At 43.0% G+C, this 19,054-nt stretch overlaps 1 protein-coding gene across 1 annotated transcript in view; it reads left to right on the top strand.

Annotated features, from left to right (window-relative positions):
* The first annotated feature begins 885 nt into the window (after positions 1-885).
* The window catches only part of LOC127616834 (BMP/retinoic acid-inducible neural-specific protein 3-like), a 29,213-nt gene continuing 11,044 nt past the window's right edge, over positions 886-19,054 (top strand). Inside the window, exons 1-5 of the mRNA XM_052088629.1 lie at positions 886-1,304; positions 1,388-1,685; positions 10,766-10,968; positions 15,079-15,284; positions 18,113-18,218. Of these exons, the coding sequence (XP_051944589.1) occupies positions 1,420-1,685; positions 10,766-10,968; positions 15,079-15,284; positions 18,113-18,218 (781 nt within the window). The 5' untranslated portion in view covers positions 886-1,304; positions 1,388-1,419. The remainder of the gene's footprint in view (positions 1,305-1,387; positions 1,686-10,765; positions 10,969-15,078; positions 15,285-18,112; positions 18,219-19,054) is intronic.

Here is a 19,054-nt window from a genome sequence, read left to right as displayed (position 1 = left end):
CTGAGCAGGGAATTCAAAATTAATTGAGGGGCGCGAGTTGCCCATCCTTGCTGTTTATGTATTCAGAAAGCCATAAAAGCTTCTCTCAGTATAATATGAGGCTGACCCAAGACATTTTCCCCCTGATTGTATGTTTCAGCTGTCTCTTCCCACTTAATTTGCATGTACGTTGCAGCTTACTTAACTATATAATATCTTGAAACCTTTGTCTGAAAGCTCTGTTAAGTGATGTTGCTGCAAGGAAGGTAGAAAATATCTGCATGCACACCTGCTCCTACAGCTGTCTGGCGCATCACCATCATGAGAGGGGTTGGGAAAATGTATACTTTATAAGCAGCCGAGAATTGATCATCGCCCTTTCCAGAGATTGACATTGTTTCCAAACCTCGACTCCCCCCCCCCCCCAAAAAAAAAGAAATGATTGTGCATGGAAGTGCTAATTAAAGTGAACGTGTCAAGAAACCCGCTATCTGATAATGACCAGGAATTACGCTCACTGGTAAATCCGGCACCGTGGATGTCATCTTCACATGAGGTGTCTTTAGTCATGCAAAGCCCTGGGCTGTAAAGCTGTGGCACAGGACAATAAAATGGAATAATAGGAGGAGATAATGAGCCTATTACAAGACTCATTTTAACACATTTATACGCCGGTGGAACATGCTGTGATCCCAAATAATGAGGATGAATCATGGTGAAGGTGCTGTTGACTGATAGAAAGCGTTCCTGATGCTTATCATCCCCGTTGCCTTTAGAACTGCAATCCGCCGAGACTGTACACATCACCCTCTCCCTCGCCAGCTCGGAGTGAGGTGTTGGTGGGTGAGGGGGAGGGGGGTGTAGTTGGGGGTGGGGGGTGAGGAGAAAAAGCTCTCTGTGTTGAAGCAGACCGCTCATTCACCAAGCAGCTCACACAGCAGAGGGAGGAAAAGGAGAAGGAGGAGGAGGAGAAGAACAGCTGCTGCAGCAGTGTGCACGCAGAATTTTGCATGAAAATAGCAAGGGGGAAGGGGGGAGAAAAAAAACAACCAGAAAAACAAAAGGAGCTTTAACAACAGCAGTATGAGAATTGTATGCCGATGAAGCCATCAGCTGTTTGGACCTCGGGAATAAAGTGTGTGTTGAACACTTGACCAGTAGAGGAATGCGCGGATACTGGGCGCCTGCATCCCTGTGGCAAAGTTGAGCTCGAGTGGAAATGGAGTTGAAAGAAACATCTCACTGCACTGCAAATTCCACGCCTTTTCTATTCACAGGTTTCACTTCCCAAAGAGTCCAGAATTTGGTCCTCTTTGCAAAGTCAGGTGAGTACAAAGAACCACTTTACTTCATTGTTTTGGTCTCAAATGAACAATTCTGAGCTAAGTGTTTCGTTCAACCCTCCCAGTCCGGAGAGAATGAGGTGTCGTTGGGTGAAGCATGAGCTGTCAGAGAATCAGTCATAAGCGGCTGTCTCTGCTATGGACGAGTGCGGCTCTCGGCCTCTGGCTCTGCTGCTGCCGGACCTTGCGGGCAGCCACCACCGGAGACGCAGCCGCCGGAGCCGCCGGACCAGCCGGCGGCTCCCTCGCCGGCTCGCTGTCATGGCTTCTGTCGGATAAAGGACCTTTCCACCAGTCTTTGGAGTTCACCGAGGCTGCAGAGAGGCACCAGCAGGGCTTTAGCACCAGATACAAAATCTACAGGTGAGAGAGGTGTGAGCGAGCGCGTGCGCCGCACGGTTTGTATAAGGAATGCAGGGGATATATCATCGATGCATTTTGGAGCGGTGCAGTGAGTGTGCGTGTAATCACTCATTTCACCTGACATAGCACTTAAAACCAGAGTGGAATTAATCGGCGACAGTAGCAGCTGCTGACGAAATCTACTGAAAGCTTGCCCGCTCTCAGGTTTGGCCTCACAGGTAGCACACCTGCCAACACTGAGCTGTTTGAAATTCAGCCAAGCATATTCGGACAGAAAAAGAGCAAGAAGAAATGATTGTGCACACATGCTACGTAACCGGTAGAAATGCAAAACCAAGAAGTTTGACTCCTTTCCCAAAGTGCTGTTCAACACTTTTGTTTGGTTTTTTTTGTCCATGGCAAATCTCAAGCCTTCCCAAGGCGAGACTTTCTCAATATGACCCCCTTTTGCCCTGCAAAGCTTTGTGGCTTGTGTCTCCTCTTTCAGAAAAACAAAAATGACTCCGGAAGCTCATTTGTATCTTTTGGTTCTTTATACCAGGGGTCCCCAACCTTTTTTGCCCCACGGACCGGTTTATGTCAGACAATATTTTCAGGGACCGACATTTAAGGTGTGGCGGAAATAATACAACAAAATAATATGCTATGAGCTGCATGAAAACTGTGGCGTTTTCAAAATAAGAATAAACACTAGGAGCGTATAATCTGGCCGCAACACTCTGATCACGATGGTAACGTTTAATGCATTCAAAATACGATACAATGCAAATTTAAAGTGCATGAAAATGACGACTCACCACAGCCCCGAGCTTGATTTTCTGCAACCAGATGGTCCCATCTCGTGGTAATAGGAGACAATGACACCTCAAATGTGTGTTTTATGTCCAGTCTCCTTCGTAATTTTGTTTTAGTCGCCGTTGCTGCAGAAAACCTCCGCCTCACACAGGTAGCATGTCGGAAATAGCAACAGTGTTACTGTGGCGATCTCAGAATATTCAGCCATTACTTTAATCCAGTTGTCTCGAACGTCCTTTTAAGGCCGCTCTCATTTGTGATCTTCAGCAGTTTAATTTTTTTTTAATTAATTTTTTAAAAAATTTGCATAATCGGTCACGTGACGCAGAAGCGCGGTATAACGCATGTCAAGCGTGGCGGAGACGGATGTAACGGAGAATCTGGTAATTTTTCAAAATAAAACATCTTTCGTATTCCGAAATAAATAAAACGGAATTAAGGCAAGTTCTTTCTGTGCAGCCCAGTACCAAATGCCCTGCGGACCGGTATCGGTCCGCGGACCGGCAGTTGGGGACCCTTGCTTTATACTATCATTGAAATCGAAAATTGACTGCAAGATCAGAAATGCCACTCCTCGTCTGTGGTTTGATCATTTTCTTACGTTTTCATATTTGAAACCACGAGTCAATAACTCCAAACCTAGGGCCCAATTAGCCACCACAATGTGAGGAATGACGCTGCATTGAATGTGTTTGTTGCATTGTACACTGTGTTGCAAATAATATATATCGGCATAATGATACAGTGAATATTTTTATATTCGAGAACAAAGCCACAACCACATCAGTATGCACAATACAGTGCACCGAATTATACAAGCCCCCCGCCGCCAAAAAAGAGCAAAAAAAATTGGATTTCCATGATCACATACAAATGATGAAGAACAACTAAGGTTGCTCGCAAGTTCTCAATAGGGTTGAGATCAAGGGATAAAATGTGGATTTTCTTGTAGCTACGCTGTGCTTATTTTATTTATTTTTTGCCCTTCATTTCTACCCATAGCAACTCAAGCGTCAGTGGCAATTTGACCAGCGTGGGATGATGCGTTGTCTTGCATGAGAATTATTTGACAGCAGAAGGCTCTGTTCTTTCGTCTTTATTTCACTCCGACCGGTTAGAAGCTCCACACATTTTGCAGAGGTCATTTTGACACCTTCAGACACCCTAAGGGCCTACCATATCATATCATATCAAATATGATATATTCTCATTATTCCAGCACACACACACACACAAAAATGCCTTTGGGACCTCTTGGGACATTCTTTTTTATTTTGTACTTTTGATTGAATATCCTGGTAATTATCACTCGAGGGGAAATTCAACTTACACTCTGCAGTGTATATGTTGCACACACACACACACACACACACACACACACACACACAAGCAATCGTACAGATGCAGGCAGACCAGAGTGAAAGAGGCGTGCAAACACCGCTGTGCCTCTTGAGCTAGGAGGTGTCGACGTGGTCTTGCTCAATGACACCCACACAGTAGCCAGGGAACAGACTCGCATCATACCAGCACATCGGACGACATTGCCATCAATCAACAATCCAGAATTTCACGCATGTCAAACATCCCAAATTACATGAAAATGATACTTCATCTGGGGGCGTGAGGAGGCGCAAATATTTCTCCTCATGAATTAGGGATTAGGGCCGGCCGAAAGACAGATTTATGTCTTCTGAGCATCATTCGTTGAAAGCTTCTTGCGACTCCAGTGATACACAGCTTTAAGTACCTGCTTCGCACTCATGAGCGGATTTTTAACAGCCGCTGACACCTTTAACCGACAGCAAGTATCCTTAATAGGCTTTCGGAGCCACGCAGAAATTATTTAACTGTGCAGTTATTTTCTAGAAATGTACGCAGCGTTCACGAGACACAATATGTTCAACCATGCCATGCTTTTCATCAGCAGAGAGATTTTTTTCCCCTTATTATACATCAAATAGTGACTTGCCTGATAATGTGGACACGCATCCTCAATCATTTTCTTTTCATGAGACTTACAATGATGAAAACTTTACGAGATTTGTGATTTAAGAGAACAAGATCCCTGCTAAACATCTCCTACTCAAAAGTTTATTGAACATAAAAACAGTGTTCCCTTGTTACTTAGCGGTTCAGTTATTGTGGCTTCAGGCTATCTCGAGGTGTTCATTCGTGACCACACTTCATCTATTGCGGGTTGACCTCACCGTTTCACGGGCCTGTCCGAGATTTTAAAAGACTGAAGAGCTGTCGGGATATCGTCATCATCTTCGTCTCCAGAACTACGACTAAAACCCCAAATCTGCATTCGCTATTAATGTTCATCTTCACGAGCAAATACCGAATGAACTCAAATCTGTTACTTTAAAACGAAAAATGCTTCATCCTCAAACAAATGAAAAATCTAATTTTATCTAAATGTTAAATGGAGTGCCCTTATGTGGGGCTTTATCGAAGTTAACCAAATGCAAAGGTTTTCCTTTTTAGTTTAAAATAGCTTACTTCAACTTCCAGAATCCGGCATGTTTTTTATTGCATTGGTCTAGCAAATCATCTGGATGGTGTTGTGACCAGCCAGCTAGCACGAAGCAAATGTTAAAGTGAGACGAACACAAAGGCAGGGTGTTGATACCTTGCCTCGTTGGGTTTTTGTTGACTTCACAATTGACTTTTCTGTTCATTAGCAAGCTAAATATTATAATAAACTAACAAATGATTCCGAGTAGATGCCTCGAAAGCAGTGCGCTTTTCAGACAACACGTATGCCACGCCCACATTCACAACGTCACACATACCGACAACATTTACATGTAGTCAATCACCCATTTACAACCCAAGTGTAATACTGTATATGGGAGCAAAAATGCAAATATACTCTTATACGGATTTTTAAAACCCCGAATAAGATCCCTGGGGTACCCCTTTTCTAACCCGAATATTGTAAACACGATTAGGTTAACGCTTACAAACAGGTTCTTCCAAAGGTTCCGAAATCGAAATGTTGACTTCAACACAAATCTGGGCTACACGTAAACATAGTCACTGAGATGTGATGGTGGCACAGACGTCTGTGTACTGTGGCCATTCAACCCGTACAGGTTCGAATGAGGGAACATTCTGATTTGCCGTTTGTTTTCAACGGATAATTTGCTACTCAATTCGAGTCCCCACCCATTCGTGCCGAGCCCTAGTAAATACAAAAACAAAACAAAAAGTCAACCTCAAAATTGCTGAAATTCACTTATTACCCGCGTCATGGAACATATCACATTTGAAAAGTGAGGAAACATTATAAAGCATACTAAATGGGTATTCACTGCACTGTTACATTAGGAAAACACATACTTTTTCTTGAGACCATAAAAACAGAGAAGCACTCTCAAGAATAATATTTGGGTGGTCTCCTCAAAGGTATTGTTTTGGTTCTATTGACACTTGAATTTTACAGTGATACCTGGAAAAGGGACCTTGGAGTCCAAATTATCCTTATGGAGTCCTTCAGTGTATATTTTACCCTCAGGGATAGATGTGAATTTCGACTGACGGAGTGTCCAATATGAAGCCGCCTTGGGACTAACATTGCTCTCCTACCTTTCTGACCTCTGTGATGTACAATTTACGGTGTCCAACATGTTATGCTTGCCAGCCATCCAGCAGCGCGTGATTACGTTGTCTATTTGTTCTTTAGAGTTCTCCCTTCTCACCTTTTCTTTTCTTTCTGCACTGAGTTCTTTCCATCTCAATGGATGACTCACGGTGCATGTAATAATCTGTCATGTTCAGGATGAGGAACATTCCTTTCGCAAACAATCCTCGGCTTGCTGTATGTGCCTATTATGGAAAAGAAAAGGGGGCGAGAGCCCATCCGTCCATCAGAGGTGGACACTCAGTCCGTTCACTCGTTATGACGATCGGCCGTAACGACATACTCCACATTGTCCCAGTTCCCCAATTATTTCCCTGCTGAGCAGCTTTCCTCATGCTATTGATTGCCTCCCAGAAGGCGAGAGAATCAGAGGAAGCAGCTAGTGGCTCGGTGGGAAATGGAATACGGTCAAATAACAGCGTTCATTCACTGACATTTGTGTCCAGGAAGCGCTTACATTTGTTTAGTCGCAACGTTTTACTATTTTCAAACCTTCCTTATGCTCATGATACTCTATGTCCGTGGTTCTTAACCTTGTTAGAGGTACTGAGCCCAACCGGTTCATATGCACGTTCATCGAACTCTTCATTAGTGAAAAATATTCTATTGGCTGCTATTGGCTGGCAACCGATTCAGGGGTGTCCCCCGCCTACTGCCCGAAGACAGCTGGGATAGGCTCCAGCACCCCCCGCGACCCTAGTGAGGATCAAGCGGCTCGGAAGATGAATGAATGAATGAATGTATTTACATTTTTTTTTAAATGAAATCAAATTTCAAGACATAACTATAAGTTGTTTTTAATTGAGCACAAAATTAACCCATGCATGACAAACTCATAACTAATTGACATATTGAGTCAGGTGTGTCTTAATCTCCATCAAACCCCGGAGACTGATTCACCGAGCCCCTAGGGTTCGATCGAACCCAAGTTAAGAACCACTGCTCTATATACATGAGTGATAATCCCGTAGCAAATGAAGCGATGGAAGTGGAAAGACTGCCTGCTGGTAGACAGGGGGGCTCGAACAATCCCCAATTACTTCCAACATAGCTTGTTCACTGATTTGACTCAATGAGGACAGCTGACAGCGCGACACTGATTTGGGGCATGTTTTGACGCGATCTTGTAGAAATGGGACTTTTTGTGTCATTGAAGTTTGATGTACGGACAGCGACATTGCCAAAACAATTTCAGTGTACACAGAGAAGCAGAAACAACTCATCACTAAGATGCAGCAATTGCTCATCGTTCCGGCAAAATTGTTTTTTTATACCCGACTCAGCATAAATTTGGATTGACAATAAGAATTGTGGGATGAATGTGTCACTATGAGATACAGTCAATGAATATTTCTTTGGAGGAACTTCATCAAACTCATTATCGAAAGTGGCATACATGCAACAACAGCAGTGTTTCACTGGAGATGAATTGAATGCGGCATACACGAGTGTGGCCATGTTCTTGTTTTTCTAAACAACTGTTGCAGTTCAGAGAAGAACACCCTCTGTCCCCCAAATTTTTTTAAAAAGCTCCACTTTTCTGTGAACAAAACTTTGTTCTGGACTGTTGAGACCAAACTCTTTTTTGTCGCAGGCCACTTTGAAGTTATGGAGTGAAACCGAATGAATGGTTAATCATCACATCATATTATTACTTGTACACAAAAAACGTTTTCTAATCAGTCAACTATTTGTTAGTTGTTTGTTGAATTATTGTTCAAGTGAGTGTAAACAGGGTATTATTATTACAAAATGTAAATGTTATTTATGACACAATTTGACATTTTGGTACAGATTTTAGCAAACATCATGGAAGTTGACATGCATGATTTTCTTTCGCGGGCCACATAACATGACGTGGCGGTCCGGATAAGGCCCTCGGGCCTTGAGTTTGACACCTGTGGTCTGGACTGATAAGTGAAACTGGGTTTTTAGTCTCCAAACTGTTGTTGTCAAGTTGTGAGACTAACGGCATAATTAAGTCAAAGTTTTGGGAAGACCAGAAAAAAAAATCATCAAAGAACAAGAATCCTCTCACCTAGATTCAGATTCAACCTTGATGACCGAGCATGTACACTGACGTCGATATGGGATCATTTTTTTGGGGTGGGATTTCACAGTACATTCCAGCTATCCATCCATTTTCTGGTTCGCTTTATCCTCACAAAAGCCGCGGGGGGTGCCGTAGCCTATCCCAGCCGTCTTCGGGCAGTAGGCTGGGGACACCCTGAACCGGTTGCCAGACAATCGCAGGGCACACAGAGAGGAAAACACATCCGCACTCATACTGACACCTAGGGACAATTTTGAGTGTTCAATCAGCCTGCAATGCATGTTTTTGGAATGAAACCGGAGTACCCAGAGAAAACTCACACAGGCACGGGGAGAACATGCAAACTCCACACAGGGAGACCAGACCTGGAATTGAACCTGGTACCTCTGCACTGTGAGATCAACGTGCTAAACACTCGTCCACTGGGCCGCCGCTTTCACCGTATATTGTTAATCGATATTATGAAATAAAAAATGACTCCGGCTAACATTATTCGGAAAGAAACAAGATGTGTTTCATTTCTCTCTAAAGACCACTAGTTTATTGCAAAAGTTGCCACTGAAAAAAGAAGATACATTTTCAATGTCTGCCTTCCTCATTCTGGTTCAATTAACAAATGCTCCTCAGCTGAAATGGAGCAAATTTAATGAGCCATTTTATATGCATTTTATGATCATCCTGAAGTTCGAAGCTCAACTCTTTTCACTGTAAAATGCGGTTGAGGGCTTTGGCTTGAGGTTCTCCGTTTTCTTTGCCCTTGATGGAGTTTATTTATTTTTTTGCTCAAGCTTTGAGGCATGCGTTCCAGGTCAAAGAAATAAACAAGTAGGTGCACTTTGTCTCTGCAGTACTCGTATTTAATTGTCGTTGTGTTCATTCCGAAGTGGGGACACCTTCCTTCTGCGCCCGTAAATGTCAAACTCGGATCCATCAATAAATCTCATTCCGACACAAGCCAATGACATGGCCTTGTCTCCCATCCACAGATATGTTTTCAAGATATAATTATTCTCCGAGAACCCTATTATGAAATCTTCTTCTAATTTAACAAACCGGACTCGCGCACTATTTATCTCGATTGAAGTAGCTTTTATCCCAACGAACCATCATCAAGTCATCATTTTAGAAATCGTCCATTTTTGGAGTGACTGACACAACTTATCGATTCGTTACAAAGCCTTCCAGAGCAGGCTTGCGACACTCCATTAGAAAGGTTCAGCCTTAAGTGTGATTTGTTGACGAGACAGACTTCACAATTTGACTTCATTTCGTTTCAGTTGTCACGTTCGCACAATCACAGCGGCGCGTCGTAATGAAGCTTCAGTTGGAAAATGGTGGCAGGGACTCACTGATGATGGTGAATGATGACTGCATGCTAATTTACCTGCTTCTCATCAGCTTGACTGCAAGAGATAAAACCCACGAAAATCAATCATTTTGTTCGAAGGAGTTTAAAGCATCCAGGTCCAAAAATAAGCCTTTAACTTACAGATCTGTTGCCTTTGAAACTGTGCGCCGTCTTATACGACTCCATTCAATGATTTAGTCGTCATTTTGCACATTTTCGACTTGTATATTCCGCAGCAGTTTTAAATGAAGACATATTTTATTTAGGCTCGATTCAACTTTGAAGCCGTAATTGACGGAAACTGACGCATATCGTTATTTAAATATTGAAGATACCACACTGGCTGTCAAAAAAGTTAAAAGATGCCATTTTCATTGAAGTAACTACAGACATACTGAGCTTGCAGTAAACACATGGAGGACCAGGACATTTTTTTTAAGTTATGGAACATATTCTTCTCTATTTTTGAATCTCGCTTTCGCATTTACTTCCCTAATTGTCAGCTGTGTAAATCCAATAATCCACCAGTAGAAACCAAAGTAAATACGACCTCTAAAGAAGGTGCGAAGAATTCACACAGTTTACCGATCTGTTGATAAGGTAAGAGGCTTTGTGCATAAAATCAGTGCCTACATCCTCCAAAGCTTTATTTAGGCAATACTTCACTGCACCGTAGCCAGGAAAATCAATTACTGAAGGAATTTAAAAAGAAAAATGTCCAATTCGACATCGATTTAATTACGTTGTTTGTTTGTTGTTTGTTTGCTGCTTTTATACAGGCAGACCCATCGAGAAAAAGTCATGCTTAAGATTGTTTGCATCTCCTAGCAAATTCAAGTCCTCGCACTCATGGGGAGGGCGCGGAGGTTTCCATCCAATGGTTGGAGTGTGTTCATTACTGTCACTTTACATTCTTCATCTAGTGTCTAATTTGGGCTAAGTTAAACTGATTACATTACAAGGCGGATTCAACTCACTCGGTTTGATTCCAAAGGTACATAAAACTTCAGCAACCTACTGGGACGATTAAGGGACGTAAACCTTAGTTTTATTTTTAATTGGGTTAGAAAGATGGTGGGTGGGGGTGAAAAAAAAGTACAAATATTGTAGAAAATCATCAGCCACCCACGATGACCTCTATAACACTGACTTCATGGAGTGAATAGGAGGTGACAAATGTCACTGTCGGCTGCAGCCAAATACAGTAAGTGTGTGTGTGTGTGTGTGTGTGTGTCCAGGGAGTTTGGTCGATGGAAGGTCAACAGCCTGGCGGTGGAGAAACGAGACAGTCTCAGTGGCACTCGCGGTCTGGCTCTGCCCCTCGACCCCGAATTCATGCACACCATCCGCCAGCTGGGAAGACGGCCAAGCCTGCACGCAATTACCGAGAGTCTCATCAAAAAATATGGCACCCATCTCCTACTGTCCGCCACATTGGGAGGTACGGTTAAATACGCGGGCCACCATCGTTCACTTTCAATGTAGAGGGCATCGGAGGGGAAGGGGGGGGGGGTGGAATGAAAAAACTACAAAGAGGCATGAAACAATGGGTGCATTTTTTTTTTCTTGTGTCATACAACCCTGCAACCCTGAATGGAGATTCATCACTGCTATTTCCTCTTGAACATTTTTTCAGAGATAGCTTTTCATTATTGGTACATATTTTAAATGCTGACACCGCAAGATCCACTGTAGACCACTATTGGCGAATGGAGAACAGAATCGAGAAAACATGCTTTATGGAGCTAACAAAGATGACATCTGATTTATGACATCTGATGAAATATCAGTGCTCAAAAATCTTTTCTGACTGTTTCCAAATGAATTGTCAGAAGTAGCTGGACATTATTATTATTACTATTACTACACAAGAAAGGGGCATAAGGAAATGTATTAACAGGAACAGTCCATTTAAAAAATATATACAGCCAATGTTGTATCATATGGTAATATTCTTGAAAGGCCAGTATATTTGTCGGTACATATTCCAGATGTTTATTTACAGCTCGTCTCTGCTGTATGTATACATGCATAATATGTACATGAATGTTGTGTATATACTGTATATATATATATATATATATATATATATATATAATTTATTGAAACTGCCAAACAAAGGCTCAAAGCCTTGTCCAGCTGCCTAAAGCGGTACACGAAAGAGAATGAGGCCAGACGAATAAACAGGCTTTTCGCAACACAACCTGCGAAAGTGTATGCTCAGTGGCAGGTTCCTAACAACAGAGCTGACCCACCAAGACTGGAAACTGAAAGGTACTGGAAAGGCATATGGGAGAAGGAGGTTGCAGTACACAATGGCTGGTGACCCTGAGAGCGGAGCACAACAACCTCCCTGAACAGAACCCAGTTACCATAACAGTGGCAGACATACAGGAAAGAGTCTCAGATATGAAGAACTGGACAGCACCAGGCCCGGACATGGTCCACACCTACTGGCTAAAGAAACTCACAGCATTCCATGAGCGCCTAGCAGCACAAATGAACCAGCTGCTGAGGGATGGGACTCACCCAGGATGGCTAACCGAAGGGCGAACAATCCTGATCATGAAGGATCCCTCAAAGGGTGCAGTCCCATCCAACTATCGGCCAATAATCTGTCTCTCCACAACATGGAAGCTCATGTCAGGCATCATTGCGGCTAAGATAAGTGGACACATGGATCAATACATGAGCGAAGCACAGAAAGGCATTGGTAGAGATACCAATGGAGCCAAACATCAGCTCCTGGTTGACAGAACAGTCGCACAAGACTGCAGGTCCCGACGTACCAACCTGTGCACAGCCTGGATTGATGACAAGAAAGCCTATGACTTGATGCCACATACATGGATCACTGAATGCTTGGAGTTGTATAAGGTGAACAGGACCCTAAGAGCCTTCGTTGCGAACTTGATGAGGATGCGGAAAACCACACTTGAAGCCAATGGCAAGCCACTTACCCAAGTGTCCATCAAATGTGGCATATACCAAGGTGATGCACTCTCCCCACTGCTGTTCTGCATAGGACTGAATCCCCTAAGCCAAGTAATCACCAAGACAGGCTATGGATACCGCCTCAGAAATGGAGCTACAATCAGTCACCTCCTCTACATGGATGACATAAAGCTGTATGCTAAGAGCGAAAGAGACATAGACTCCCTGATCCACACAACCAGGATCTACAGCAGCGACATCGGTTGTCATTCGGGCTTGAGAAATGTAGTCGGATGGTGACTAATAGAGGAAGGGTAGTCCGCACTGAAGGGCTCTCACTCCCTGAAGGAACAATAGCTGACATTGAGGACAGTTACAAGCACCTCGGAATACCACAAGCCAATGGCAACCTCGAACTGGCAACAAGGAAAGCGGCTACGGCCAAATACCTCCAGCGAGTGAGGCAAGTCCTAAGAAGCCAGCTCAATGGCAAGAATAAGACCCGGGCACGAAACAGCTATGCCCTGCCAGTGATCAGTCAAGTCAAGTCAAGTCAACAGTATTTATAGAGCACTTTCAAACAGCCATCGCTGCATACAAAGTGCTGTACATGGAGCGATTTAACATACACAATAAACAGTAAGACGAATCTGTACATGGAGCGATTTAACATACACAATAAACAGTAAGACGAATCGGTAAGAAAGGCGGTAGAAAGCACCAAGCAGTAAAATCAAGAACAAATCTAAGTCATGCTGAGTCGAACGCCAAAGAATACAAGTGAGTTTTGAGGAGGGCTTTAAAGATGGGCAGCGAGGAGGCTTGCCGAATGTTCAGTGGGAGGTCATTCCAGAGAGAGGGACCAGCAACAGAAAAGGCTTGATCCCCTCTGAGCCTGAGTTTAGTTCTTGGTACTTCTAACAAAGACTGGTCCACAGACCTGAGGCGCCGGGCAGGTGTGTAGGGGCGGATGAGCTCAGAGAGGTAAGGTGGCGCGAGATTATTCAGAGATTTGAAAACAAAGAGGAGGATCAGATACCCTGCAGGAATAATAAGGTGGCCAAAGGAAGAGATTCAGACCACGGACGTTAAGACCCGAAAGCTCCTAACCATGCATGGAGGGTTCCATCTCAAATCCAGCACCCTGAGACTGTACGCAAGCCGAAAGGAAGGAGGCCGGGGACTAGTGAGTGTGAGAGCCACTGTCCAGAATGAAACATCCAAGCTCCATGAATACATCAAGGAGAAGGCTCCAACGGATGACGTACTCAGAGAATGTCTCAGACAATGGGGAACAGAAGATGAGGCGCTGGAAGAGGGACCATCATGGGAGGACAAGCCCCTACACGGGATGTACCACCGGACCATAACTGAAGTGGCCGATCTCAAGAAGTCCTATCAGTGGCTAGAGAGGGCTGGCCTGAAGGACAGCACAGAGGCACACATCCTGGCTGCTCAGGAGCAGGCCCTGAGCACCAGAGCCATTGAGGCCCAGATATACCACACCAGACAAGACCCAAGGTGTAGGTTGTGCAAAGAGGCACCTGAGGCGATCCAACACATAACTGCAGGGTGTAAGATGCTGGCAGGGAAAGCCTACATGGAACACCATAACCAGGTGGCTGGCATAGTCTACCAAAACATCTGTGCGGAGTATGGACTGGAAACCCCAAGGTCAAAATGGGAAACACCTCTGAAGGTGGTGGAGAATGACAGAGCGAAGATCCTGTGGGACTTCCAGATCCAGACTGACAAGATGGTAATGGCGAACCAACCAGATATTGTGATCATAGATAAAGGGCAGAGGAAAGCCGTTGTAGTGGATGTAGCGGTGCCAAGTGATGGAAACATCAGGAAGAAGGAACATGAGAAACTCGAGAAATACCAAGGGCTCAGAGAGGAGCTGGAGAGAGCCTGGAAGGTAAAGGTGACAGTCGTGCCTGTGGTGGTCGGAGCACTCGGGGCAGTGACCCCCAAACTAGATGAGTGGTTGCAACAGATCCCGGGAACAATATCGGACATCTCAGTCCAGAAATGTGCAGTGCTGGGAACAGCAAGGATACTGCGCAGAACCCTCAAGCTTCCTGGCCTCTGGTAGAGCACCCGAGCTGAATGAGGGACGGACACCACCCGAGGGGTGAGATGAGGATATATATATATATATACACTCATCTAGCACCAAACACACAAATATATATATATATATATATTTGTGTGTTTGGTGCTAAAGGAAGAGATTTATCCAAACCTCATGAGGGGACTGATGTGATTACATTTCCTGTAAGCAAAAAAACAGCAACCATGCCATTCTTACCAAAGATGAGTTTTTGTATATATACGTTCATTGTATTTTGGGATCAGATTTGCATTGGTACCCAATGGTAGGACGATATGAGACATTAATGATAACCCTGAAATGACGGTGATTAATGATGATGAAGAAATGATCCGTTCCTTTTCTGTGACTTTGCCTCAATTTATACAAACTGTCAGTTCCTCCACAGTACTCAATTACTACTTTTCAATCTAATATGTATAGATGCTAATGAAAGGTGATTAGTGTTGCTCCGTCAGAGCTAATGAAGCTTGCTTTGGCTCTGTGTGTGACTGTCACCAGGGGAAGAGTCCTTAACCATATTTGTGGACAAAAGGAAGCTGGGTCAGGAATCTTCGGTGGTGGGGGCTGAGGGCAGTAAAAGCAACAACACGGCCGGTGCAATTACGCTGGAGGCACTCCACCAGCTGGCAGCTTCCTACTTCATAGACAGAGAGAGTACCCTACGCAGGCTTCACCACCTCCAGATAGCTTCAACTGCCATACGGGTATGTGGAAACATGTAAAAAGAGTAAGTATGGTGAGAGATGGAGCAGCTAGTCTGAACCGCCTCAAGGCAACTGGGTGGCTGTCCTGCTCGACATAAACTTTACATATACCGTAATTTCCGTACTATAAGGTGCTTCAGATTTTCAGGTGCACCTTCAATGCATGGCCTGTTTTAAAACCATTTTCATATATTGGGCGCAACGCATTATAAGGCGCATAGAATAGAAGCTACAATCGTGGCTGTGGTTGCGGTCTGCAGCCACTCGATGCAGCCCCACTAACGGGAATACAATACAGTTTTATTTATGTTGAGCACTTCACGACCACTGCAGCTGCAACAAAGCGCTTTACAGAACAAAATACTTTGTCCAAGAAACCAGAATATAGATCCACATATCAGGTGCATTGGATTATAAGGCGCACTGTCGGCGTTTGAGAAAATGAAATGCTTTTTTTAATGCTTTTTTCATGCGGAAAATATGGTACTTAGTGATGAATTTTGAATATTACTGCAATACAAGTTCTGTAAGAACAGCGCATTTCATACACAAGGTAACGTGATGTACCTCACATGATTACAAAACAAAAGGCAAAGGCAAAGGCAAAGTACAATATTTTAAGGGGAAGTCAACTCCAAAACACTCTTAACAGTAATATGTTCCATGCGACTCCACTTGTCTAAATTCTGAATAATGTTGTGTTTGTCATGTCATTTTCAGTCAAAAGCAACTGACAAATTGGCTGCCCGCTGATTTATAGACCACAAATGCAATATTAACCAGAATGCTGTGTTTCAGCTAGGAGGGCTTCGTAGAACATATTGTAAAGAAAACGTTGACGTCCCCTTTAAAGCAAAACAATTTAAGACATTTAAAAGCAACAAAAAAAATTGGGCAGCACAAGAACATGTTTTGGGGAAAATTGATTGTAGAAATCCTTTAAAACACCTTTAAAACTCTTCATATGTATGAGGGGGTGGTGGGGAAGCATCATTTTTTTTATTTAAAAGCATTTACATTTGGGGCTAACGTCAGTTCGGTTGGCAGCTTATTCCATTTGCGTGCATTATAACAGCTGAATGTTGATGCCCCATGTTTGCTTTGGAATTTGGGCTCCTGAGAACCTAACTGGGTTTATATTCCACGCGCCTTTTTTAAATGTATTCAGTAACCGTATCAGACCTCCACCTTAATCCCTCGCTGTCAGTGTCAATCAAAGCTACTGATTCTACTTTGTATATGTGTAAAGGTTGCAGCTCTTTTCCTGAACTGTTCACTGACTTCATAGTTGCTAAATAAAACCCTAACATTGTCATGTTTTTGTTTTGTTATTTTATTTTCCCCCCAGTATACCGAAAACTATCAAATATATGCAAGGCAAACAAAACCAAGTATCCGACGTTTTCTTCTAAGACCACTTAAAACATGCTTGAATCAAATTTGTCAGTGAAATCACTATATAGCCGCTTTGGTTGACTGTATCATCTTAGACCTGAAGTACAACTATTCCTTTACAAGTAAAATTAGGAAGGATGATTACTGTAAGGCAATTGGAATAGACATGTATGTTCACTGAGTGTGCCTGACATGAGTCGGTTACACTTTTGAGCCATGTACTGAGATTTATAATGTAGTTCAGTTAACAATGTTCGTCAGATCAATCCCGTAAACCTCCAGCCACGTAGTTAAACTGTAACAGTGAAAGCAATGCTTCATTGTTCTATTCAAAGGCATATGTATGGGCTTGCCAACCCCGAAGGAAAGTTTAAGAGGAGTGGACGACGAGTGCAGCGGTTTCAAGGCCCTCCCAGTGAAACACCAATCATCCGTTTTAACATCTAAAGTAGCTATTAGAGAGCACACATCCATCAGCCCCAGGGTAAAACATAGATGCTAAAGTGAGTAGCTGCTGATGAAGACGTGTGCCACCCCACAAACATCTTATGGTTATCTGTCGGCTTGATCGATTAGCGATATCATCCCATTAATTCCCACCCAGCCTGTTTTCCATTCAATGAAGAGCCGAAGAGGAAGACGGGGAGGGAATGAACATCGCTCTTTATGAGGGATCCGAAAAACAGCTACTTCCATTGATATCTTTTCATTAAAAACCGTACAATGTGGGAAATGCCGGGATGGATTTTGTATCTTGAGTCTCTGGAGATTTGTGCATTTGAAATATCTCGATTTGACAGCAGAGTCAATTACTGGTTGAATGAAGTGAGGAGCTCATCTGTTTGATGTTAGATGGTCAGAGCAAAGTAGATCTCCTCCCTCTAATGGTTTACTCTGAGGAGAAGAAGCTGGTAAATTGAAGACCTTTTTCGGATTTCTTCCCAGTTGTACTTGCATTCAAAAGTGATTTGAGGTATGAAGTTCTTTTCATGAGCTATGTAGGTTATTTCGAAGCACATGCGAAGTGAATCAACATTTGAATGTCGAGGTAGATAATAACCCTAATTATCTACGCAAGGGTGTGTACGTTTGTTACGGTGATGCAAACCACTACTGGTTGAACGGATTTTTTTCATTCAATAAGCAACACGCGTGTAACAATCCAGGGCAAATGTACACAAAGAACCAAAGTAAACAAACATCTTAACGTTATCTTACCTTGCGGTTATGCTCTACTTGTGGAAGTGGCAGTATTTGACTTCTGCATTGTGATTGTTAGTGTGTCCCGTTACAACTTATGCGCTCTACAGTAGGTCTACTGTCATTCTTTTTTGAAGTTTAAAGAAAACAACAACAAAACCAAAAAAAACGTGAAAAAAATACATAGTGATGTGACAAACGTTTCTGATTTTTCTCTTTTTTACTGCATGCAGGTAACAGAAACCCGGACAGGGCCACTTGGATGCAGCAACTATGACAATCTGGACACCGTCAGTTCCGTTCTCGTTCATAGTCCGGAGAACAAGGTTCAACTACAAGGTAAGAAAATGGGCCGTTTTTATTATATCATGAATAATTAGGGTCCTATGTGTAAACATATTGTAGGTGTTATGCTATACGACGTTATCACTCGTCAGACATCAAAAACATATTTAGGGACATATTAAAGCCATCCCTAATTAAAATGTATTGTTGACCAGTGCAGTCGGCCCCATTTTTGTTGAGCGGAGAATGTTGGCAATGCTAGACTGTCTGCAATGGTATAACAGGAGTTTAGTGACGCCAAATGCATCCCGGAGGAGATATGGAGAGGAATGAGAGTGGACGCAAAAAAAAAGAAAAAAAAAAATAATAATAATAAGGCATATAAAGCATGAGTGACCGCAAGATGGGACAAGGAAAAAACAAGAAAAATGTGACCCAATCTTCCTGTAGTGTGTTACTCGCCAATAGATAAACTAGTGGAATTTAAAAAACAACTCCCGTTGCTTGTTTACTTGCAAACCCAGCCGAGAGCAAACCGGGAGCGACATCATAAACGCTCTGATCGCGACATCTCTGATCCTGGTGCCCTCGGATGGGTCAAAGGAGACTTCACTCTTTTGCTCCTCTCTCATCTACTAACAGCTAAGCTTCAAACAACTGCCACGAGGGACTGGGGAATAAAACACTGCACCTATGGTGTATTTTTATTTATTTTAGAAAAATGCATCTGATTATTTGCGATTGCATTCATGTTATTATCATTTTACGTTTGGTGTATATGATTCATGTACAGTTTTACGTAGAACACATTGTAAAGTTCAGTGTGTATGTATTTGTGGTTGCTTTATTTGGCTTATTGTTATCTATTTTTTAAAAATATGTTTGTATTT

Source organism: Hippocampus zosterae, chromosome 15, assembly GCF_025434085.1.
Source record: "Hippocampus zosterae strain Florida chromosome 15, ASM2543408v3, whole genome shotgun sequence".
Taxonomy (NCBI): domain Eukaryota; kingdom Metazoa; phylum Chordata; class Actinopteri; order Syngnathiformes; family Syngnathidae; genus Hippocampus; species Hippocampus zosterae.
The sequence above is the reverse complement of the archived record's forward strand: the minus strand, read 5'-3'. Positions and strand labels throughout refer to the sequence as shown.